Consider the following 25470-nt stretch of genomic DNA (forward strand, 5'->3'; position numbering starts at 1 on the left):
AACAACAGATGTTGGCAAGGGAAAGGGGAACCCTCTTGCACTGTTGGTGAAAATGCAAACCGGTGCAGCCCCTCTAGAAAACAGTATAGAAGTTCATCAAAAAGTTAAAAATAGAGCTACTCTATGACCTAACAATTGCCCTTGTGGGTATTTATCCAAAAAATACAGAGTGATTGGAAGGGGCACAATATTTATATTTATAGCAGCACTATTAACAATAGCCAAAATATGGAAAGAGCCCAGATGTCTGTTGACTGATGAATGGATAAAGAAGGTGTGTGTATACATATATTATGCTTATTATATTATATATATATACATATATATATACATAATGTAATATTGGCTCAGCCATCAAAAAGAATGAAATCTTGCTGTTTGCAATTACATGGATGGAACTAGAGTGTATTATGCTAAGCAAAATAAGACAAAGACAAATATATGATTTCACTCATACGTGGAATTTAAGAAACAAAACAGATGAACACAGAGGAAGGGAAGAAAAAAAAATAAGATAAAAACAGAGAGGGAGGTAAACCATAAGAGATTCTTAACTATAGGAAACAAACAAGGTTGCTGGAGGTGAGCAGGATTGGGAGGAGAGGGTAACTTGGTGATGGCATTATGGAGGGCACTTGCAATGAACAATGGGTGTTATATGCAAATGATGAATCACTAAATTTTCACCCCGAAACTAATAATACACTATAAGTTAATAAACTTAAATTTTTTTTTAAAGATTTTATTTTTTCATGAGAGACACAGAGAGAAAGAGAGAGGCAGAGACACAGGCAGAGGGAGAAGCAGGCTCCGTGCAGGGAACTTGACTGGGACTTGATCCCAGGTCTCCAGGATCACGTTCTGGGCTGAAGGTGGCGCTAAACCACTGAGCCACCCGGGCTGCCCAATAAACTTAAATTTAAGTAAAAATCTAAAACAAAACAAAAAGAGAAAAAAAAAAGATACAGGGAAACAGATTTCTTTTGTTGTATATTTATAATGACTTGTGTTTAAACAAAATATTTAAAATCTTTACACAGTCCTAGGAAAAGGTTATACTGTAACTACTGGGTATGTTATATCTCGATATTGCAAATAAGCTATCATGTAGTTAAAATTTCCATTTAAGGTAACATTTGAATATTGAATTGAATTTTACTTTTACATATGAAATTATAATCCCATCTGTCTCTGTAAAATGCTATCTTAATTACAAAAATAATTTCTAACATGCAAATGCAATTATCAAAATTATTTCATAAACAAATTATTGACTGTGAATTAATGAAAACATTACATTCAGTTACTGATTTGCAGTTTCCAAAATAAAGAGAGGAGAAATGAAATTTTTCCAGATCTGGATGAAGGGAAGACAATCATAAGCAGAGCAGAGTAGTTTTCCTGAGTTAAGGATAAACTGAGGAACAGAGATAAGAATTCAGGAGTCTTGGAGTAACTGGAAGTTGTAGGGCCAAATTCCAAAAGTAAGGAACTATTCAAAGTACTTTGTAGATCTGTAGTGGTTTGCATTGAGTCTTTGATGAAAGCTAAACTGCATATGTATACAGTGAAACTCAGAATGGTCAGATCTGTTTACTCCTTGTCTACTATCAATATCCAATGTCTATTATCCAATCAAAATTAGGCATGCCGAGAAATAGCAAATTGTAACACATAATCAAAAGGAAATCAGGTCGATTGAAAGAGATACAGAATGAAAAGAGATGACAGACTTAGAAGAATTAAACATCTGTTACAAAAATGTTGGCTACGCACAGCAATTTAGAGGAAAATGTGAATGCATTTCACAGGACATTTCAAGGACAAAAATGAAAGCTATTAAAAACAACTAAATGGAACTTTTAGAACTGAAAAATATCTGAAAGTTTAAAATTCACGAAGTGATATTAACAGTGCATTTGATGTTAAAAGAAAAAAGTCACTGAAATTTAAGATATGGGGGATATAGCAATAAAATGGTTCCAACTGAGGCAAAGAGAAAAAAAAAACTAGGAAAAGATCAGCTCCTTGATGAACTGTGAAATAATATCAAGTAGTCTAACATATGAATAATTGGGAATGTCTGAAAGAAGGAGGATTTGAGTAAAAAATAATCCCAAAATGTTTCCAAATTTAATGAAAATGAATCCCACAGATACACAAATTTTAATGAACACCATGCAAGATGAAGACCAAACCTTAGCAAATTACCTGATAAACTGCTGAAAAACACCCAAAAGAGAAGGAAAACATCAGGGAGGACTGGGGTACATTAAATACTAAGAAATAAGTATAAGAAAAAACAAACCACATTAGAAACCAAGTAAACCAGAATGGCATCATTAAAGAAAAAAAAAAAAGCCTAAGTTTTATATGGATCAAAAATATCCTTCAGGGGATCCCTGGGTGGCGCAGTGGTTTGGCGCCTGCCTTTGGCCCAGGGGCGATCCTGGAGACCCGGCATCGAATCCCACGTCGGGCTCCCGGTGCATGGAGCCTGCTTCTCCCTCTGCCTGTGTCTCTGCTTCTCTCTCTCTCTCTCTGTGACTATCATAAATAAAGAAAGAAAAAATATTTAAAAAAAAAAATATCCTTCAAAACTGAAAGCAAAAATGCAGAATGTTTTCTTCAGAAAATAAGAGCCAAAAAAAAATTTATCACTAGGAGACTTGCAGGAGAAAGTTCTTTAGGTGGAAGAAAAATTATATCAGATAAATTTTTGGATCTTCACAAAACAACTAAGAGCTCTGGAAACGATACATGCATATGTCAATATAAGAGAATTTTATTCTAATTTTAAAAAATAACTGGCTGTTTTATGCAAAACTAATGTATTTTGGTATTAATAATATGCAGGGATAAAATGTATGACAATAATAAGAAAGGATGGGAGAAGGTTAATGGAAGTAGAATTCATTGAAAGCTTATATTTTCCATGAAGAAGTATATTGTTTGAAGGGGGACTCAGATATATTAAAGATACGTATTGTAAATACCATAGAACCCCCCCGCCACACACACACACACATACACACAAAGAGATACAGCTATTGGTGGAGATAAAAATGGGATGCTGAAAATCCATCCAAAAAAGATAGAAAAAGAAGAAAAAAGAAGAGATTTGAAAATAAACAAATGGCAAGATGATCAATCCCAAACTGATCAATAGCTACATTAAATGCAAATGGTCTAAACACTCCAAGTAAAAGGAAGTCGCAAGAACTGTGAAGGATTTTAGATTTTATTTTCACGGAGGCTGGCAGAAAACAAAGGACTTTGTTACCTCAAGGGCACGCTTACCCTGGTTTCCCTTGACTCCCAAGCCCCATGGGAGTAATGGGAGGTATGCCAGGTGGATGCTGTGCACACAGTGGGTTTGTACCCAGGCAAGGAAGCCCCAGTCTTATATAAGAGGTTACTAGCAAACCTCCCCAACTTTTGCTCTTGAGGAGACATTATCTCTATTATACTAGACAGTAAACAAATCTACTATATTTTGAAAAGAACATCTAGAACAAAAAAATATTAAAACCTTTGCTTAGAAAACAAAAACATGAAAGACCCCTAGAAAATTTTCCCCAAACAGGCAGAGACTATCAAACTGCATTTCTAAGATGCAAAAACAACTACAAAGTATTAGAAACACACTTTGTATATAAATATTTAGGTTTAAATATTAGACATATACAATAAAAACACTCTTAAGAAAACTATAATGGCTGTATTCATGACATACATTGGTTGTCAGAACAAGTCATATTATCAATGTATAGATGATAGGCTGTATATAAGCGTATAGATTTTATAATGAAAGGCTCACACAAAATAATAATAATCATAAGCATATGCACCCAATAACAGAGCATCAAAATATGTTAAGCAAAACCAGATAATGCAGAGACAAAGCCACAACTATAACTGAAATATGACCTTCCTGTCTTAGAAATTGAGAAAATCAGTAGAGACAGGAGATTTAAATGACATTACCAGCCAATAATCTTACTGATAAAGCATACTCCAACATAAAGAGAACACACATTCTTTAAAGTACCCCATGGAACAATAAAATAGACCGTCTGCTGGACCTTAAAGTAACTCTCAGATGACACAGAATTGAAGTGATAATATGTTCTTTGACTACAAGAAAAAAAAAAAAGCAAAACAACTTTTCGATCTAAAGAATATAAACATTCCATAAAGTGGACAAAAGATTTGAACTATTTCTAAAAAGATATACAAATAGCCAAGATGTACATGAGGAGATGGTAAATGCAAATTAATACCCCTATACACCTATTTGAATTGGTAAAATTTAAAAAGCTGACCATATCAACTTTGGCTAGGATAAGAAATAACTGGCACTTCCTTACTTCCATCATTGCTATGAATGGAAACGGCATAAGCACTGTGACCTACGAAAAGAAATTCCTGACAGTTTTCCATACATGTGAGATATGATCCAGTTATTCCACTCAGGTGTTCACTAAAAAGAAATAAACATGTTCACACAAAGAATTGTACATGAATATGTACACAGCTTTGTTCAGAACAGCCTCAAAATGCAAACAGCCCATTAAGTCCATGGGTAGGAAAACTGAGTTTTAAAATGTAGTATATTGGGGCACCTGGCTCTGGGTTTTGGCTTGGGTCATGAGTTGGGTCAGTGCAGAGTCTGCTTGGGATTCTCTCTCTCTCTCTCCCTCTGTCCTTCCTCCTGCTCACATTCTCTCAAGTAAATAATAATCTTTAAAAAAATGAAAACCTGTGGTATATTTACTTATCTGATGAGCACTGAGATTCAACAGAATTGTTGAATCACTGTATTGTACACTAGAAATTAAAACTATGTTAACTATATCGGATTTAAAATAAAATAAAATGAGGTATATTTACAGCAATGGAATATTATTGAAGGAACCTACAATCATACTGATGAACTTTAAAAGCTCTCTTTTTAGTTAGATAACTATCTAAAGATAAGGCATATATGATATTCCATTTATCCGAAATTCTAGAAAATATCATCAACCTCTAGGGACAGAAAGCAATCAGTGTTCACCATGGACACAAATAAATGAGAAAATATCCTGTTCGTAGGTAAGAATTAATACTGTTAAAATGTCTATACTGTCAAAAGCGATCTACAGATCCATTGCAATCTCTATCAAAATTCCAATGTCATTTTTCACAGAAATAGGAAAACATCCTAAAATTTGTATGGAACCACAAAGACCCTGAATTGCCAAAGCATTCTTAAGAAAGAAGGAGGCTAGAATCCTCACATTTCCTGATTTCAAACTGTATTCCAAAACTATTGTAGTCAAGACTGTACAGTTTGGCATAAAAACAGACATAAAGGTCAATGGAGCAGACTAGAAAGCCCAGAAATAAATCCACATACATATGGCCTGTTAATTTTTTGACAAAGGATGCTAGAACATACAATGGGAAAAGGGTCGTGTCTTCAATAACTGGTGCTTGGAAAACTGCACAACCACATGCAAGAGAACAAAAAATGGTCTTAACACCATACACAAAAGTCAAGTCAAATGGATGAGAGATCTGAACATAAGACCTTAAACCATAAAACTCCTAGAAGAAAATACAAGCAGTAAGCTCACTGACCTTGGTCTTGGTGATCTTTTGGGTTTGACACCAACAGCAAGGCAACAAAAGCAAAAAATAAACATGATGCTAAACAACCCTTCTGCACAGCAAAGGAAGCTACAAAGTGAAAAGGCAACCTAGGGAATGGAGAAAATATCTCCAAATACTTGGATGATGGGTTAACATCTAAAATATACAAGTAAATCCTACAATTGGAGCAAAAAGCCATAAATGACCCAATTTTTAAAAATGAGCAAAGTACCTAAATTTTTCCAACAGTATATGAATGGCCACTGAAATGCGCTCAACATCATTAATTATCAGGGAATTCAAATCAAAACCACGACGAGGTCTCGAGTCACACCTGCTATGATGTCTTTTTCCAAGAAGACAAGAGGGCCTTGCTGGCAAGGATGTGGAGAAAAGGGAGCCCTGTAGCTGCTGCTGGGATGGTCAACTGGCGCAGCCACCATGGAAAGCATTATGGAGATTCCTTAGCAATTAAAATTAACACTGCTCTGTAAATGACCCAGGAATCTCATTTTTGGGTATATGGACGAGGTCACCAAAGCATGATCAAGAAGAGGTACCTGTAACCCCAAGTTCATGGCGGTATTAAAAAGGCAACCGATGACAACAATCTGTCCACTGACAAACGAATAAAGAGAATGTGGGGCATCTATTTCTGTCTCCCTCCCGCTCTCTGCGCAAACGCGGCAGCAGGCTCCCCGCCACCTGGGGCGGAGGCCTCGTCTGCCCCCGGGCATTGGTCTGGAGCAGCGGGGCGGGAGGGGGCGGAGCCAGGACGGGAGGGGGCGGAGCCAGGGCGGGGCGGGAGGCCGCGAGAGGGGCGGGGCCACGGCGGAGCGTTGCCGCAGAGGGACGGAGTGGGGGCGGGGCCAGGGGTGGGGCGTTGTCGCAGATGGGGGCGGAGCCGTGACGTGGGGCGGGGCCAGAGCGGTCCGTGGTGGGGGCGTGGCCACGGGCGGAGCGTTATCGTAGAGAGGCGGAGCGTTGCCGCAGGTGGGCGGGACGGAGCAGCGAGAGGGGGCGGAGTGGGCGGGGCGAAGCCGCAGATGGGCGGGGCGGAGCGTCGCCACAAGGGGCGGGGCGTTGCCCTGGGGGCGGAGCCGGGGGCGGGGCGTTGCCGCCGGGGCGGGGCGGGGCGCCGGGCCGGGCGGGGGGGCGGGGCGAGCGCAGGAACCTGGGCCGCCGCGCTCCGGGCGCCGCTCGCACTGCGGGTCGGGGCGGGCCCGCGGGCCCCCAGCCGCCGTCCCCATGGGGCTGTGCTTTCCGTGTCCCGGGGAGTCCGCGCCCCCGTCGCCGGCCCTGGTGAGTAGGCCGCGGCCGGCCCCTAGCTCGCGTCCGCCGACCGCGCACCTGCTCGGGGGAGGGGAGGCCCCGGGCGGCGGGAGGCGGTGCGGCCGCTGGGCCTCCGCGGGCGGGGGGGGCGGGGGCGCCCCCGGACCCGCGCCCCAGGGCTGAGCCCTCCCTCCTCTGAGGACCACGCGCTGTACGCGGTCACGAGCGGACGATTTGTGACGTTGCCACATTTACGAATACAAAGTGCAGGTGCCCACTTAAATTCCAAGTTGTTGTTTTTTTGAATTTTATTTTCCTTAAGACATTATTCATTTATTCGTGAGACGCAGAGAGAGAGGGAGGGAGGCCGGGGCGCGGGGCGCGGGGCGGGGCTCGATCCCGGGGCCCGGGTCACGTGCTGGGGACGCGCTCACGCGGCAGCGATCGCGGCGGGGCCGGGCCGGGGTCAGGCGCCGGGGAGCGGCCGTAGCTCCGCGGGACAGCGCGGCCCCGGCTGCTGACCACGGACACCCCGCCCCTTGCGTCGCCCCGACGAGAAGGCGGTGGAGGAAGCGAGCTGTGGGGGGAGGGCTTGCCCCGCTGCCGCCCCCGGTGACCCCGCTGCTGCCCCCGGTGACCCCGCTGCTGCCCCCGGTGACCCCGCTGCCGCCCCGCTGCTGCCCTGCCCGCCGGCGTGGGCTAGGCCCTCCCCTCCCCCAGCTGGGCACAGGGCTCGGCACCCGCATGTCACCCACCTGTGCAGTTGGCTGGGGGCCACCCCAGCTGAAGCAGACCCCGGGCCCCATCCTGATCCCCCGCACGCCCCGGTGCATCCCCTCAAAGCGCCCACGGCTGTGCACACCTGCAGCCACCCGGTTGCATTCACCTCCGTCCGCTCACCGTGTGTGGACACATCAGCGCGTTTTCACTGCTGCATCCTCAGCGCATGGAATAAGGTCCTGGGGCAGGTAGTTGCCCAGGAACTGTGGGTGCAGTGGAGGAATGGCTGTGCTTATTGTGGCATGGAAAACAAAGGGATGATTAACACGGCAGCCCAGAGAATTCTATTTACTGCCTTAGAGATTTTAAAGAACTTTTTAAGGCCAGAAGTACATGATGGAAAGAGGACCCCCCCCCGCCCCCCGCCCCCCGCCCCGTGCCTCCTAACAAGTTTCCTTCGGGCTTGGTGTTCTGCACGATGGCATTAGCCCTGGTCATCCGTGGACATTTCCTGGAAACCTCAGCCTACTTCAAACCACGCATTCTGCTCCTTGTCTTACTAAAAGTCATTTGTTCTATATTCTTGCCCTGACTAGCGTATAAGCCCCTTTTTTAAAAAATAATAAATAATTTTACAGGCCAACCCGATTTTGTATATGTCTTATATGCATATAAAACATTTATCATGTAAATGTACATTTATTATGTATTACGTAAACATTTATTATGTTAATGTGCTTACCTGAAGATAAAATCAACTGGGAGGATGACATTCAGGAAGTTGAGGATCTCCTAAACAGTGTAAATAGCGACAGTCTTAGTGGACATTTTGAACAAATACTAAATATTTTTGTAAATTACATCGCCTCTAAGATAGGACTTCTCCGTGATAACGTTTGCTTTGATTCTTTCTAAAAACCTGCTTTTACACATTTTCTTTAGGAAGAGAAAAGAGCAAAGCTTGCAGAGGCTGCAGAGAGAAGACAGAAGGAGGTAAGAGTAGACATAAAATTCTGCCCACAGAGGTAACTGTGTACTTTATTTTATTTATTACTAGTGTTCTCTAATGAGAATGCTGTCCGCTAACGTGTAAATTTACATGTAGTCATTTTTCAAAATGATTTCTGTAGGTTACATTAATGCATTTATATCATTTAATACATGAAGATTACAGACGTCTTCTGTAACGTAAGATTGGCCCTTAAGTGACCTCCTTCCCTGGGATAATGCTACCTTGACTTTTAAAACACTGACAGATGTGAGATTTACAGAAAAAAATACCCAATGAAGAAATAGTAAGATGTTTTCTATGAAGCTGTTATAGAAATAGTCTAACTCTTTATAGCCAGAATTAAAACCCCTCACCTTCCAAGAAAAACCCAAAAAGCAACAAACCCACACCTTTTGGATATTGAATACTGATTTTGTTGTTTCTCTGTACCACTTAATACATTTTCTAAAGGCTGCATCTCGGGGCATTCTGGATGTTCGGTCTGTGGAAGAAAAAAGAAAGAAAAAGGAAAAAATAGAAAAACAAATGGCTGAATCTGGGCCCCCACCAGAAGGTGGACTTAGGGTAAGTATTAAAATTTACTTAAGGTTTAATTTATCTGGAGTTTTTAAAAACTTCAGTAGCAGTCTGTTGAATAATTTCCTCTTGCAATGGATTATCAGAAAATTTTGAATTAATTTAAAAGCATGAATAATAGAGATAGGAAGAAGTGGCAATTTATTTGGACATTCCAACATTTGTTGTAGTAGATCTGCCTTTTTTTTTTCCCCAAAATGAAAATAGATTGCTTTTCTTGATTACCTTAAGGCTATCTTAGTACTTTATATAATTAATACTAACACATGGGAAACTTACTATGAAGAGTATGAAGAAGAACATAAAAATTTCCCCAATTCAGTGTCATTTTACAGACATTTCTAATCTCCATTTGTACATTAATCTTATTAAATTGGATTACACGAGGGATCCCTTTTTGCAAATAACCTTTATTTTTTCACTCAGTGGTTTGAGGTTTTCGAGCTTTCCGCTGTCACTCATTATCATGGTTAAGCAACTGTCAATTTGGACAATACGGGGGTGGGGGAGGGGATGTGCATGTGATACGTGTACCTCCCACCTCCCAAGGTAGCAGCAGTTGCAGTTCTTGACGGTCTGCAGGACTATGAAGATTTTGTTTTATATGTTAAAGCTCAAGAAAATAATTGTCCAGATACTAAGATTTTATTCTTTGGTCCATTTTTAATATTTGTGAAAAGGACAATGTCCTGAATTTCAGTCATTTATATTTAACTTGTCAGTGACTTATTAGCACTTATTTAGCTGATTTACTATTTTCTCAATTCTGTTGGGTTTTTTTTAACATAGTTTTATTAAGTCTAGTTAATACACAACATTACCTTAGTTTTGGTGTACTACATAGTGATTCGTCTCCTCCAGGTGTTTTGCTATCTTCACTTCAACTTAGCTACCCATACAACAGCATCACAACACCGCTGGCTTTTCTTTGCTCTTAAAACTATGTAAATACCATATATATATCCTTCTAGCCTGTGGGGCAGGCAATTTAGGAACTTCCTGAGCAGAGGTGATTCTGGCTTCTTAGAATATCACATAAAGATAAGAGTTGTCTATGTGTTTTTTACCATGATATATTACTTCATCTAATTTTGTATAATAAATGAAATTAAAAGAAAACAAATTTCTTAATCATTAACTTAACAACGTGTAGGATGATTGGTTTCAATGTTAAGGTAAATAGCTGTGACCATTGTGCTAACATTTTTTTTTATATACTTCCAGAATAGAATAGAGAAATCTGTAAAGTAAAACAGTTGGTTGATACAAAGGCAAATGTTTATCAGAAGTATAGATGTTGAATTATTCTGCTGAGGTACAGGTCTATGCCACTTCATAGAAGGTTCTCAAAGTGCAAAGACAGAAATTAATTTTCATAATTTCTGATTTTGATTTACTGTTTTCTCAATTCTGTTGGGTTTTACAAATTAAATTGTAGGACTGGAAATAATGCTGAGTTTCAGTGTTTCATAATAGAAGAAATAGAAGTGCTGGCTGACAATCAAAATCACATATAATGTTATAAGAAAAAGATACTTTATGTGTAGCCAGAATTAAGAAGGTACTTACTTGACATACTCTAACCTAACAAATTTCACATCAGCTTTTAAACTCTAAGAAAGAAAGGAGCCTTCTTAATTAAACCTGAAGCATGGCCAGCAGCCTATAGATTAGAAGTAAATTAGGCCACGTACAGCTGCTGATCCCTCCAGAAACGCTCAGAATTAAAATAAATCATCTCAGTTTTAAATTAAGTACCTGTTTTTCTCTGTGGACGGTTCTTACAAGAAAGCTCTCTGGCTCCGTTAATAAAAATCGCCATCAAAGTTGGACCGTGGCTCATTCTGATAAACAACGGCTGTTGCACGCTGTGTCATTTTCCCTTGGAATATTCCTAACGAGCCACCATAAATACACTAGCTTTAAGGGACGTGCTCCTTTCTCCTTGACCACCTGCGCAGAGCATCGAAAGCAAACAGTGACGTTCAAAATAAATTTTAGAGGCTCAGAGCTAACAGAAGGGAAAGCATAAGGCAGAGTGTAACTTTAATTTTCAAACCCCTTGGCCTAGGGTCCTAATAGCTGCTGCCAGGCCTGGAGATCCTGTTCTGTAGCTAGATTCTTCCTAACTGGACTCTATACTACGAGGAAAACCTGTCCTCTCCCTGTCTCTGCCTAGGATAATTGGAAAGGCAATCTTATTTTTTTACCTTTTTAATTTCTTTTTATGGACACACAATGTGATGTCAGATTCAGGCGTGCAGCAGAGTGACCCACAATCTCCACGTTACACTGTGCTCACCACGAGTGCAGCTGCCATCTGTCACCGTACGTGGACTGTGTTCTCCGTGCCATACCTTTCCCCCCGTGACCTGCTCGTTCCGTGATGGGAAGCCTGTATCTCCCACTAACCCTCACCCGTTTTCCCCATCCTCCTGCTCCTCCCTCCCAGCAGCCAGCAGCTTGTTCTCTGTACTTAACGACTCTGTTTTCTGCTTTTTAAAATTTGTTTTGTTTTTTAGATTCCACATATAAGGGAAATCATGTAGTATTTGTCTTTATCTGATTAATTTCACCTTGCATAATACCCTCGAGGCCCACCCAGGTTGTTGCAAATGGCAAGATCTCATCCTTTTTTATGGCTGAGTAATATTCCACAGGGGTGTGTGTGTGTGTGTGTGTGTGTGTGTGTGTGTGTGTGTACGTACACAGCACACCTTTATCCATTCATCTATTGATAGACTCTTAGATTGCTTGCATATCTTGGTTATTGTAAGCGTGTTGCGATAAATATACGCGTGCATATATCTCTTCAAATTGGTGTTTTCATTTTCTTTGGGTAAATACCCACTAGTAGAATTACCAGATCATATGGTATTTCTGTTTTTCATTTCTTGAGGACCCCTCCCCCCCATACTGTCTTTCACAGCAAGGCAGCCTTATATTCAGAGGTCAGACAGGACGGGACTAGTGGTAGACGGCGCACGCAGTGGCTCTCAACCTTGGCCACATGGGAGAATGTCAGGAGGAGCTTTCAAAAAACGGTTGACCCCCGGATCCCACCCCATACCAGTTGGAACCTCTGAGAGTGAGCTTTAGTCATCAGGACTTCTTTAAGCTCCTCAAGGGAGCCTAAAGCCAAACCAGATCGAGAATCACTGCTCCGGTGTTTTTAACACTCATCTTCAGAGATATATTGTGGGAAACAGAGTACCGTGGTAAAAAACAAACCAAATTTAAATCCTGGACACCACATTGTGCACTGAATCCCTTTCTTAGAGATTACAAAAGGCACAATGTTGGAGTCTCCTAGAAGCCCTAAGATAAACAAAAGCAACTTTACTTGGATGAACCCTTAATTCTTAAAACTTTAAATACAGATTTTTAGAAAATACATAACACCCAATAAAATTCCTTGGATGTACATGAAAACCAGTCCTCGGGAGACTGGTAAATCCCTGGTACCATCCCAGTGGCTCTTTTCAGGATTTACTGCTGCAGATTTAATAGACCTCAGTGAACAGAACAAGTTTCTCGAGTCAAGCAAGGAAAAGACCTTGCCAAACCATTACATAATTTCTGCCATAGCTGGGCTCCCTGCCGCAAGTGGGAATTCCTCTGTTTTTATTTTAAGGGTTCATTGTGTTTTATTTTGTGGTCTCTTGTTGTGTTTTTCCTGAGCTGACCTGGATATCTGGGATTTAGCTACTCATTAATCTGCCTAGAGATTTCGTTTTACTTCGTTAGGTTTTTAAACGATCACGTGTCTTGATTCAGACGTTTGACCATAATGTAAAATTATACTAACCACTGCTACGTGCAGAAATCATTTTGCATTTCTATAGCCCTTATTCCTATTTCTGTTCACTAGGATATTTTTATTTTTCCATCACTTTACATAAAATTTACTTTTCTCCATATATTTTTATCTTTTCTAGTGGACAGTCTCATAAGCATAGCATGAGTGGAAGAGTCTACTGCCAGTAACTACTATCTGCAATCAAGTGGACGTCCTCAGCTTAATTTCTTCTCTTGAATAAACGAATATTTAGACTTTGTAATTTTAGTGCCATTAAATGCAGTCAGTGCTTTTTCAATATTGATGTACTGAAAATGCTTTTGATTTCCTAACATAGAAAACGGCCAGACTTTTCATTAAATACTTACTTTCTTATATTTGCTCTTCTGCAGGTGGCAGGTGATTCGCCTTTTTTAGTACTTAAAATATGGACCTTAATAGTGAATGAATATATATCGCATGTAAAGTCTGCATACATCTCAGACATTAAAGTTTGCCGTTGTATTTTCTCTCCTCTATTAATGACCTCGCAGTCTGTAGTTTTCTGCTTAGCCTTATATCTCCTTTTATTTCATTATCTATGAAGGCTTTTGCTTAAACTTATGGACTTTGTGCCTTTAAACTGATCATCAGGGAAAATCTTGAAGGGCTTATGTGAAGGAACACTGTAAACTTTTATAACTTACTAAGTAATGAAAATTTGTAGAAAATGATAAATTTCTCCTAATTTATTTTCTATTTCTGTGGCTTATAAAATTAACATATAGTATTTTACATTGCAATAAAAGTGGGTTTTTTTTGCTTGCTGAATTTGAAATTATATGTTAGCAGTGCCATCAGAGGGCAGTGATGTACTATTGCACAATACCAGATTCAGCTCTGAAGATCTTTGTGGGAAACGAATGAGGTTAAACTAAGAATCTGGATGGGCTATACTGAGTAGTAATATATTTGTCCAAATTTCACAGGTGTTTTTATTCTTTTGTATTTATTTATACAGATGCGTAATTGCCAAGGTAAATGTGAATGTATGAAATAGAAATAGGTGTTGTATTTTAAAAGGTCTACTTTAAACATAAAAATATATGAGGTAATTCTATGTGATGCAGAGTTCTAAACTTTCCAGATTTTTGTTTATTAGTAACATTAGTTTACAGCATTTTTGCTTTCTGAGTTTTCTTTCTAGTATATATAATAAGCTACAATAGAAGAATTGCTGTATCTTCTAATTTGGTTGCTAACTCTTTTGGATGACAGGGCCACAATCTGAGCCCTAAATCAGAATTCATAGACAGTACCAATAGAGATTATAAGTTAAATAGACCAGCTCATTCGATTTACATTCGATGAGCCATTATTGTGCTCATCCCACAAGACTTATGTTATATGGCAGTATGTTGTATATGCTAATTTTAAAGAATTTGAACTCTAATACAAATCTCTTGACTCTTCATTGGAAAAATTACTTTTTTTCTATTATGGTGTAAAATGGGTTATGAATATCCAGTCAAGATATATATTTAGATAGATAGGCTCAATTTTCTTCATCCTTTAGAAGATGAGTGCTCTTTTTGTTCACAAAGGATAGTGAAATCATTAAACTGTATCTTAGAGATAAAATTCTTGACTTTATGAACATGTTAATTTCTCCAAGGGAAAAAGATCCTCAGTAGCTGAACATAGAACCAAAGCATATTATCCTTGAACTGTGCAAATCCCTCCTTCTGCTTTAATATAGAAAGAACAATTTTAACTGTAGTATATTTAAAGAATTACAACTTGGGTTGGTGTAAACAAAGGTTTACATCCAGGGATAATGCCCTATTTCTAACAAAGTTCATATCCAAATACCAGGTTTATTTACTGTTGAACCTTGAATGAGATGTTGATGTATTTTGCTTTCTAGGAAGAGTGGGATATGCTGCTCCACCAGTCATGCATGGCCTGCCTCCATGGGTGTAGTCCACTTTCCCAAAAACCACATGGGACGCAGAGGCCAATGGGTGATACAAAAGCATTAAGAATAGTTTAAGGAAGGGGAAGGGAAAAGAGGAGACTAGATGCTTGATAGGAAAACAAGTGACTACTAGAAAAAAAATTGTACATATATATCCAAGCATCTCCCTCATCAAGTTATGAATCAGTTCCTGATGAAATCCTTAACTTGGAGCCAGCTTCCCATAAATCATAATTTAAATAGAAAAACACGGTAATGCTTAATATGTCACCCAAGCCCTCCAACAGATTACTAAGATATAACTGAAACAGTAAAGTGCATATATGTTAACTGTCATGTTAAAATGTAAAATGCTAAAACCACTGCTTTTTTAACTACTGCTTCTTGATTCTAATAGTCAAATTAATATGATAACAAAAAGTTGTTATAATCACACAGCCCTTTTGTTGACATGCTGCATGTCTTTTAAAACATCTGTATGTGATACTTTGGTTCCACCGACTGTATTTGGAATGTAATTAATAGTTTTCACACACGTGGTTTGTTATAAATTCTGTATTGCTTTATGGGGACACAAATATACTTTTTTCCTATATAAAAATTGACTTTGGCCATCTCTTTAACAAAATTTTATCTTTACTGAGTATTAAATAATTAGAACTTGGGTGAAAGGTTATGGAAACCATGATACTTTCAGCTCTTTGGGATGAACGAGAACAAGAGAACTAAATAAAGGCTGTTTGGTATGTCCATACAATCCCTGAATTTATAGGAATATAAAATTCTTACAAATTTATAGATAAGTATGCTTCTTTTTCTGTAAATGACTAAAAATGACATTTTAGTGTTCTGTGTTCATTGAGAAATTGCAAAGTAATATGAAGATTCTAGCTATCATCCCTGGTACCCCAGGAGAATCGACACAAGCTTTGAATTTTCCTTTTCTCTTCCAACAGTTTGACTTATTTATCTTTACTAAGAATTTATACTATACCCTTAGAAGAAAAAGTAACTTTTTTTTCAGTTTTAGCTTTGAATAATATCTGCATAAATAGGTCGATAAGAGAGACGTAGGCAGATAGGCATTCGTATCTGTGTTGACGTATATATAACGTGTTTGGTGCTTTTTTAAAAAGAACGTTTTCAGACAAGCATCTCAAATTCCAATGACTACTACATGTGTTTTGGGTTGATTCAAATATGGCTCCATAGGCATTTTCTTTGATTTTCTCAAAAGCCACCGAGAAGGCATTTGTTTATTTTACAGGCTTTAAACACATTTTGGGTTAAATCAGAGAAGTTTGTTTCAACAACTCAAACAGTTTAAATTTTTCATATGACATAACTTTTTATTAACCTGTTCTCCGTGATCTAGATATGTTTCATCTTGCAAATGCTGCCTCTAAATATGATTATTATGGTCTTAGAACTGAATACTCATAAGTTAACTGGCCAGTTACTTTATTATATTCTGGATTGCATTGCCTATTTTTATAGCACCATACCTGACTTGAGTTTCAAATTAGCATCCTCTAGTCAGACAGGTTTGAGCCAACTTTTTGCAAGTACGTCAAACATACACTCAAGTGGAACTAATTAGTTTTGCCCACAAATTGACTCTTTCTAGGCTATTTTTCTGAAATCTGTTTCGTCACGTAAGTTAGAAGTCAAGGAGTTATCCTAACTCCTTACTCTGCCTAATTCCTAATTAGGCTCTTTTCTAATTAACTCTTTTCTCATTCTACATTTCTCAGATAGAGAGGTTATAAGTTACAGACCTACTTAAAGTAGGTTAAAAAATACCAAGCATCTCATGTAGACAATTCTTAAGTATCTATACACAAATTCGTAGAACTAATGAGTTTTAGCAAGTTTGCAGAATACCAAATCAATAAGAAAATGTCAGTTCTATTTCTGTATGCAAGTAATAATCTGAAAATTAAGAAATAATTTCAATCATAGTATCACATAGAATAAAATTCTTAGGAAAAAAAAGAAGTAAAAGATCTGAACTAAAAGCTATAAAACACAGTTGAGAAATTAAAAAAAAAAATCTAAATGGTTTTTGCATGTTTATGGCAAAAGTATTTTTCAAATGTGATTCAGTTAATGACCTTAAAATAGGGAGATTGTATTGCATTTTCTAGGTGGACCCAATCTAACCATCTGGATCCTCAAAAGCAGAAAATCCTTCCAACCTGTGGTCAAAAAGGTGTAAATAAAAGAAGTATCAGTGAGATATTGTATTGCTGGCTTTAAAGATAAAGAAAGGAGGACATGAGCCAAGGAAATGGGGCAGCCTCCAGAAAGTGGAAAACCCAAAGAAACGGATTCGCTCCTAGGCTCCCAGAAGGGAGCACAGTCCTGCTGACATCTTGATTTTAGCCCCATGAGACAATCTCAAGTTTCTGACCTATAGTTCTGGGAACTATAACATAATAAATGTGTGTTGTTTAAGACACTAAGTTCCTGGTGATTTGGTACATTAGCATAGAAAACAAAATAGATGAAGGGATTAGTATTATTTTTGTTAACCTATGCATTTTTAAACCAAATTAATGAAATTAATTTTATTATTGAAGACATAGATACGTTTATGGAGAGAATTTAAGCATAGGAGAAAGTTTTGATGAAAACATTATTGCCAGGATCCCTGGGTGGCTCAGCGGTTTAGCGCCTGCCTTCCGCCCAGGGCGTGATCCTAGAGACCCGGGATTGAGTCCCACGTCAGGCTCCCTGCATGGAGCCTGCTTCTCCCTCTGCCTGGGTCTCTCTCTCTCTCTCTCTCTCCTCTCTCTCTCTCATAAATAAAATCTTTAAAAAAAAAAAAAGAAAACATTATTGCCAATAGAAATGCAGTGCTAATATTAGGCTAGTAACAAAAATCAAATGGCTCAACATCTGCGTTTTAAAAGATACTACAATTATTACTGTTCCAAGGTGATTTTATTTCTGATAAAACTTTGTTTCCCCAGAATGATTATTATCACTTCCAGTACCACATTCCAGTACAATATCTTTTGTTTAAAAACTTCACAATTAGCAGGTTGTGTGTACTTTGACTAAATCAGTCATGTGACAAAATGAGCTACTTCCTAACTTTCTGCAACAAGAAAGGTGGATTTTTGCTGCTGTTGTCGAAAAATGAGGAGATGAAAATTTAACTCTGCCTATACTTACACTCAGGGTAACACTTAAGGGGTTATCTATGATAATATTTCAATTTTCTGCTAGGGGAACAAACAGTGTCATCACCCAGCTGCCCAACACAAAGAAGTACTAGGTGACCCTAATTTGACTCTTCCTAGAACTTCCTAGGAAGTTGCCATTTAAAGATCAGCTTTATTTCAGAATGAAGCATTGATATGGAGACAGATGATTTTTTTTAAATTTATCTTTTTAATTCTTGAATCAGTGAGGACAATAGCGTGCTGCTTATGGGTACAGAACAGCCCTGTCCTAGGTATACAAGGGTATACATAAGTCTGTAACATCATCAGCTACAGTGAATTTACTTTACTAGACAGCATAGCAAAGTAGGATTAACTAAAGATATATTTTCATAAGAAAATGCTTTAAGATAACATGAAGTCAATGAACATTTGACTGTACAGTTTACTCTGTCAAAATATAAACGTATGGCAGCTTATGTGTGTGGATTACACTAAGTCAGTCTCAACACAACCAGGTGCTTAGGAATGTGTGAAACACTCCATAAGCGATTCTCTAAGGGGTGTACTGAAAATTTCCAAAAGTACCCCAGATATTTGGTCAAAGGTAAAGGATAAACTTTAAGGCAATCTTCCAAGTGAATGTAAACTTTTCTGAAGTGGCCTTTCCATTAAAGTATTACTGTCGTGAACACTCTGTACTTAATAGTGCTGTTGAATATTTTTTAGTAGCACATTATCACATTAATTGTCGCTTTTTAAAAATTATCTTAAAAATCCTGCAATGATAAAAGTCTGGGGTGCCTTTTGTAGACATAAGGCAGGCACTTCCTGTTGACTTACCTAGAAATCCTAAATATTTTCTCCTAATAGCAGTTTTAATCTCTAGCTAGAATTGTATTTCTAGTATCGTGTACTAAATACTGTGTTCACATAATTGAGAAATAATAATTTGCCTACACTTTCTCTAATTTAAATCTGAGCTTAGAATTTCTTTTAATTGGTCATTGTCTACAGAAGCATCAAAATAAATAGTGCTACTCTCTGAACGTTTTTCAGTAATGACGTTTTTCTGTCTGTTATGCCTTTTTCCAAAGTAATTTTCAGAGCGTGTGAACTAAACTGACTACACTGGAGGAGTGGGTACAGGCCATTATGAGAGTCCCCTTGCAGCGACCAACTAGTTTCATTTAATCTCCTTCTTGGCCTTATAATTGGCAGAGACCACCAAGTAATTATCTGGATTCATGTCCTTAAGGGTCGGAGATTTGCTCTGGATGGGGGATGTTTTGCCATCCACACGGGAGATCTGCAGCATCCGGCAGGGGTCGTGTTTCAACAAATACCCTGCAAAAGTTTCCCATCCTCCGCCCACACGGACCATGACATGTTTGTTATGCAGCATCTGAAACGAAAGAAGAGCAGAAAGATTCATTTCTGAGAATTCTTACAGTATCTCAAATCGGCCTTCATTCCTAGCACTGTTAGGGGTTTTTGTGTCTGTCTGGCTTTTCATGCCCCCTTGTTTTCCTACTTGGTGCACAGTGTCTGAGTTAGCATATAGTTTATGAAAGAAGCTTTGTTTTTCCCATGCAAGTGGACCATGGGCACACGTCCCCGGGATCCAGCTTCACCCTGCCATGGGAATCCGGATCCATGTATAATCCCTTGTTTGGTTGAATATGTCCAGGGGCTTCTCTCTGACATCTGATGTTCCAAGACAGCCTCATCACTGCCCCTGTTTTCTGTCCTCTGCCTCGGATAAGTGCTCTGTTCTTGCCCCCAGGTTATATCCCTTTGAACCAGGACTCAAAAGAGCGTGGAAATGTCTGCTACTGTATGTAATGTGAATAATCACACAAATAATCAACATGAACTAGAACAGAAATGCACTCAGGAGCATCCAAGTCTTCCCCAGTCACTGAGGCCTTCAAGGCAAGATGTTGCTGAATGGCCAAACATTCGTTTTCCTTTACTCCTATTCTTCTAATTACTTAAGAAATAACTTACCTTCCGGCCTACGGGCCATCTAGAGTTCCAGATTAACAAAGCTACAGATTAAGAAAGTGAAGAATATATGGTTCTTTTTATCTAGTAAAAACATGTCGGAGCTGTAGAGGTTTGGCATGGAGAGCCAAAGAATTTGATCTTGGCTTCTTTCAATTATCAGAAAATATAAGGTGATGGAGAGATGCTGCTCCATCATCAAAGACCCTGCTGACTCTGTTCCCTGCGCACAATATTCTGCATACGCACTGGCAATGTGACCTTGGGAAGGACATAGGGTGGTGTGAGGGGATCTGGGGAGTCATTTTCATTGCAGAGACTATAAAATCTATTTGAATTCCTCTTGCTGTGTCGGTTTGGGATCTGGAGTATTTTTACACCCATCAAGTGGAAGGTGATTTGTGCTGACTGCTTTCATTTACCTGTTGAGAATCTGATGGAAATTCTGGACTCTCTTTTCGAATGCTTGTGTTCACGAAATTTTGTATGTGTGTTTAGGGGTTTCACAGACTCCCAGAAATCCATCCATGGACTCAAGTTACAAAATCCTGATTCATGTGGTTGACGTGAAGCAGTTTCAGGTGTTGTGCAACGTAATAAAATTGTAATTGTGCTAGATATCAATAAAAACTGAGACTCATGAAAAAAATTGTAGTTAAATTTTACTCTACTGGTTATTCTCATTTAGAGAATAAAACTGAGAATAGAATCAGAATTGAAAGGGTCTTCAGAAACATCTAGCTAGAAGTTTTTAAACTTATGGCATGAGAATCTATTCATTAAAATCTCAACGGGAACCCCCGTAATAAAAAGCAAACAAAAGGAGTCAGGATTCAGCCGTAACCCTATTGCCTCCCCTGGTCCTGCCAGTGGCACCACGATCTTGATTTTCAGATGAAGATCCTGAGGCCCAGATCTTTGGGGTCGCTCAGACTAGCGCCCAGATTTCCTGACTCTAGTCCAATACTTGTCCCACAACAGTCCATCGTAAAACAAAATCCATCAAGGCTTTTATAACTTGACTGACCTACTTCCATTCCCACAAGCTCCTGTGTGTGTCTCTACTGCCTGCTTCCAAAATGTGGACTTACTGGGACAAAAATTGTAATCAAAACAGTACTCTGACCCCTTTTCCCATGTTCTGGAGAACAGCTTTACCTATTGTTGACGTTCCAGCACCTCCCAGCCCTGCAAATTACACTTAGGAGTTGCCTCCAAACATCCTTGGTATGAAGCCTGACATAACACCCAAATTCACTTGACCACGAGCAGGCTATTTCCACCGGAAAAAACCTCCCATCTACAGTTTGTAGACAATTCGCTAACTCTGGAAAACATCGAAAGAAATGTGATTTTTTTTTTTTTCTGCCTGGCGTATGTGATCATTTCGGTACAAACCCTTCTTGCAGATTCTTTAAGGAATCCGCACATGCAGAGTGGATCCAACGTGAAACAGAGTCATGCTGAATGTGAACAACGTAGGAATCGATTTCTGCCCCCCTCCTCTTCCATATCCTTTGAGAGGTAATCAGCAGTCTATACCTCGCTAAGGAGGCCAGTGGTCAAACTGAACAAGTTTCAAGCATGGGATTAAGATTTCAGGGTCATAAGCGTTTACATCCTTGATTATGGAGATTTAAATCCCATGCCTTATCTTCATACATCCTAAATTTCAGGATAAAAAATAATAATAATACTCATCCCCATCTCCATAAACATAACCCCTACAGTTTAACCTAAAATCAAATCAACCTGCTATAAACCAAACCACTTTCAACTCTTCCCTCCCACCTCCCACAGGGCGCGCCCTACAAAACCCCAGCTTTGGTTTAAGGGTATAATCTTCCTTCTAAATCAGGGTAGAGCAGCTGAGCTCCTGCTGGAAGAACTCTTTTCATCTCAGGGCTTAGTGACGTGAGGCCAGTTGCAATTAATTGAACCCTGAGGTTTTGGTCAGCTCCATTTCCTATTCCTCCCTGTTCCTCTCAAACATGCTACTCAGCTCTGTCCCCATCATTCTACTGAGGGCCTCACCATCATCGGGCTTAGCTTCCTCCACTGGCTAATTTTGGCCAATCTACGTTGGTCCTTTTCTCCATTGTCCTCATCACAGAAAGAAGTCCTTCCGTCTAAAGTCAACCCCTCCCCATATGTCCTATCTCCCATTACCTCCATGCAGAAGCTCCTGCATCAAACATCACGTCTCTCCTCTCTGTCTCCAACTTAACGTATGATGATCTTTATCCTTCGTGCCCAAGCCTCTCCCACTCTTGTACAAAGCAAAACTCTCCTCCTTCCACCTAAGGCTCCTTCGTTTTCCCACCTTTAACCTTACATCTGAGGTTTCTGGTAAACTTACACGTGATGCCCTCACTTCCAACTTCCTATTCATTGTCCGGTGCACTACCCACTGCTGCTGCCGCCACCTGTTAACCCACCGCACACTGAAGGGAATCGGATGTCTTCTAGAATCGTCAAATAGAATGGATGGTCCTTAATCCTTATGTTTCTGGATCACTCAACTAAGGGGTCTGATAGTGTGGACCACTCCTTCTGTGAAACTCGCTACTCTTTAATTCTCTTTCCTGGACGTCCTCCTGCCTCCCTCCTTGTACTTTCTCTGCCTCTCTCACAGGTTCCATTTCTTCTGCCTACTTTTAAGCTTTGCTGTTGCAAATGATTCTGAAGGATTCAGTCCTTTCTCCACTGCGTTTCTCACTCTGACCACTCTGTACTTGGAATCTCATAGTTTTCTCTGCTTTTGTCTCTCAAATTATAGTTCTGGTCCTTGCTGCTTCCCTGAGCTTCCAAATAAATGCAAGGGCATAACGGGCCGGCCACCTTCCACCTTCTAGCTCCGCAGGCCTTTTTCTAAAAGAGTTGGGAGGATGGGCATTCTCCGTAACTAGTCAGACACCAAAAGCATTCATTTCTCCCCAAGATGTGTCTCAGGGTCTATGCTATTGTGGCTGCTATTCATCTAGGCATCTCATCGTTTCCATGGGCCACCCTGAGGATCCCACTGCCTCTAGCCTTGCTGATTCTGATCCATTTAGTAAATCTATTTCCCTCGAAGGGAATTCCAATGCCTTTGGAGTCAAACAGGGAATGCCTGTCGGATGGTTTCAGGCCTAAATGCCTTCCCTAGCTCCCTGCTCTCCCTTGGGCTCCTGTTCATTCCCCTTTATTTGCATACATTATTCACCAAGACCCCTCCTGCTGGCCTCCCCTGCCCCTCCCTGAGCTCAGGGACCAGTGAATTATTTTAGTTCTGTGTTCCCTGACAACAGCAGGGAACTTGCCTGTTTGTCTTGCTTTTGCATGTTTGTCCCTAAATGTGGAGTGTCCTTTCTGCTTTGCCCTCCCTACTTGCCAGGACCCCAGACATTATTTCAAACCTCACCTCTGTCTGAAGAATTCTCCACCATCACCTTCGTCAACTAGATAAGTGAATGCTTCCTTGCTGCTGTGCCGTTTAGATTACTGGTGATCTCAGTGTTTGGCTCAGTGTCCTGTAACTGCCCATCTACCTGCACTGCCCGCCTCTGTTAATAACACGTGAGCTCTCCGAAGACAGTGATGACGTGGTTCTCATTTCTTAAGTCTCCCATATGCGAGCTCAGAACAGTAGCAATAATGCAATCGCATTAATACCCTTTTTCTTTTTTTTTTAATTTTTTTAAAATTTATTTATTTACGAGAGAGAGAGAGAGAGAGAGAGAGAGAGAGAGAGAGAGAGAGAGAGAGGCAGAGGGAGAAGCAGGCTCCATGCACCAGGAGCCCGACATGGGACTCGATCCCGGGTCCCCAGGATCGCGCCCTGGGCCAAAGGCAGGCACCAAACCGCTGTGCCACCCAGGGATCCCTTTTTATTTTTATTTTTAAAAAAATTTTTAATACCCTTTTTCACATATGCTTCCACAGCCTCTACTTGATTTTACTTAACCGATAATGTCATTTTCAGCATTGCTCCATTTTATGAGATGGGAAAACGGATGCTTTGAGAAGAACTGATGCCCTTAAGCAAGCTGTGCAAGATCACAGCCCGAATCAATGACAGAACTGAGCAAGAATCGTTTTTCCCGTTACGCCACACCCACTAGTTTCTGTAAAACTCTTAGATTTGGATTTTCCTAGCTGCTTCCTTACCAGGTGAAATTTAGCACAGGCAAGGAAGGAACCATCAATGTCAGGAGTAGTAATAAGCAGCCCAAGCAAATTAAATGCCCATGTAAAATGATTTATGGTGCTACGTTCTAATAAAGCCTATATAATCATCAAATTTCATTTCAGAAGCTTAATTTGCTGTGGTCCCGAGGATTTCAGAAATAAACATGTGTCAAGTGCAGGTACTAGGATGGAATGTGTTTCTAGCCAGATAGCTGTAGGTTTAAGTAGGACTGGGCTTTGATTCTCTGTTCAGTTACACTGCCTTTCTTTTTTTTTTTTTTAATTTTTTTTAAATTTATTTATGATAGTCACAGAGAGAGAGAGAGAGAGAGGCAGAGACACAGGCAGAGGGAGAAGCAGGCTCCATGCACCGGGAGCCCGACGTGGGACTCGATCCCGGGTCTCCAGGATCGCGCCCTGGGCCAAAGGCAGGCGCCAAACCGCTGCGTCACCCAGGGATCCCACTGCCATTCTTTTTAATGCTCCCCCATATCGAACAATCTTGTGTTCTCCGTTCCCGAAGATAGCCCCTCTCGACTGGAAGCAGCCATGCACATGTCAACTGAGTATTTAATATTGGTTTTCTATGCTGTTGTTTGATGTGTTTCTTCTCAAGCAAAGAAAAATAAGTTAGAATTACTACAAATCTTCTCCAATACTGTTATGCTGGGAAGCGGTAGTGTTTGCACGTTAGGCCTATGCTGGCTGTTAATAGTTTTTACAATCAGCCTCATGCCTCACTGTGCCTTCGATCCTACCAAAAGAAAGAAGATTCATTACAGACTTAGCAACATCTCTCAGTGCTGAAGGGAAAAGAAAAAAAAAAAAAAAACGCAGAAACAAGACAACAAGACAAATAAAAATCTGTCTCAACATTTCTCCCAATGGCCTTGATGAAGTTTAAGCAGATCTGAGCTGCTGCAAACACTGCAAATTGGAAGAAACAATTTCCCAGCGATTCTGATATCCCCTCTGTGACCTCTGACCCTCCCCTGCCAGCTCTGAGAACAACCAGCCTGACGCACAAAACACTGGTCGGTTTGGCTACTCTTCCTTCCCCACCTGCTTTCTCACTATGCCTTCATGACCACACTGTTTTCCAGGTTGTGCACTGTACAACGATGCAGCTATTGGGTGGCCCTCCTTGTCC

The 25470-nt window shown here is 40.1% G+C and overlaps 2 protein-coding genes and 1 pseudogene across 6 annotated transcripts in view; 1 reads left to right on the top strand and 2 right to left on the bottom strand.

The window, feature by feature from the left end:
* Nucleotides 1–6887, bottom strand: part of LOC140594502 (glyceraldehyde-3-phosphate dehydrogenase-like) — a 19796-nt pseudogene extending 12909 nt beyond the window's left edge.
* SVIP (small VCP interacting protein) lies at nucleotides 6753–15574 on the top strand. The gene is made up of 4 exons (XM_072725385.1): nucleotides 6753–6939; nucleotides 8572–8622; nucleotides 9092–9205; nucleotides 13156–15574. The coding sequence occupies exons 1-4, from the start codon at nucleotides 6886–6888 to the stop codon at nucleotides 13168–13170; spliced, it is 234 nt and encodes a 77-aa protein (XP_072581486.1). The 5' UTR covers nucleotides 6753–6885; the 3' UTR covers nucleotides 13171–15574.
* A 2778-nt stretch (nucleotides 15575–18352) lies between these two features.
* Nucleotides 18353–25470, bottom strand: part of GAS2 (growth arrest specific 2) — a 134846-nt gene continuing 127728 nt past the window's right edge. For 4 of the 5 annotated variants that reach the window (XM_026018187.2, XM_072725380.1, XM_072725384.1 and 1 more), the window contains one exon: nucleotides 18353–19548. In XM_026018187.2, the coding sequence (XP_025873972.1) occupies nucleotides 19330–19548 (219 nt within the window). In that variant the 3' untranslated portion in view covers nucleotides 18353–19329. The remainder of the gene's footprint in view (nucleotides 19549–25470) is intronic. The other variant, XM_072725383.1, reaches the window with a different exon arrangement.

This window comes from Vulpes vulpes, chromosome 11 (genome assembly GCF_048418805.1).
Source record: "Vulpes vulpes isolate BD-2025 chromosome 11, VulVul3, whole genome shotgun sequence".
Lineage (NCBI taxonomy): Eukaryota > Metazoa > Chordata > Mammalia > Carnivora > Canidae > Vulpes > Vulpes vulpes.

What these genes read in the sequence shown, in the direction of transcription:
- SVIP (XM_072725385.1), top strand. Translation starts at nt 6,886, where the DNA reads ATGGGGCTGTGCTTTCCGTGTCCCGGGGAGTCCGCGCCCCCGTCGCCG. An exon ending in CGCCCCCGTCGCCGGCCCTG is followed by an intron (nt 6,940 to 8,571) that starts GTGAGTAGGCCG and finishes CATTTTCTTTAG; the next exon opens with GAAGAGAAAAGAGCAAAGCT. An exon ending in CAGAGAGAAGACAGAAGGAG is followed by an intron (nt 8,623 to 9,091) that starts GTAAGAGTAGAC and finishes CATTTTCTAAAG; the next exon opens with GCTGCATCTCGGGGCATTCT.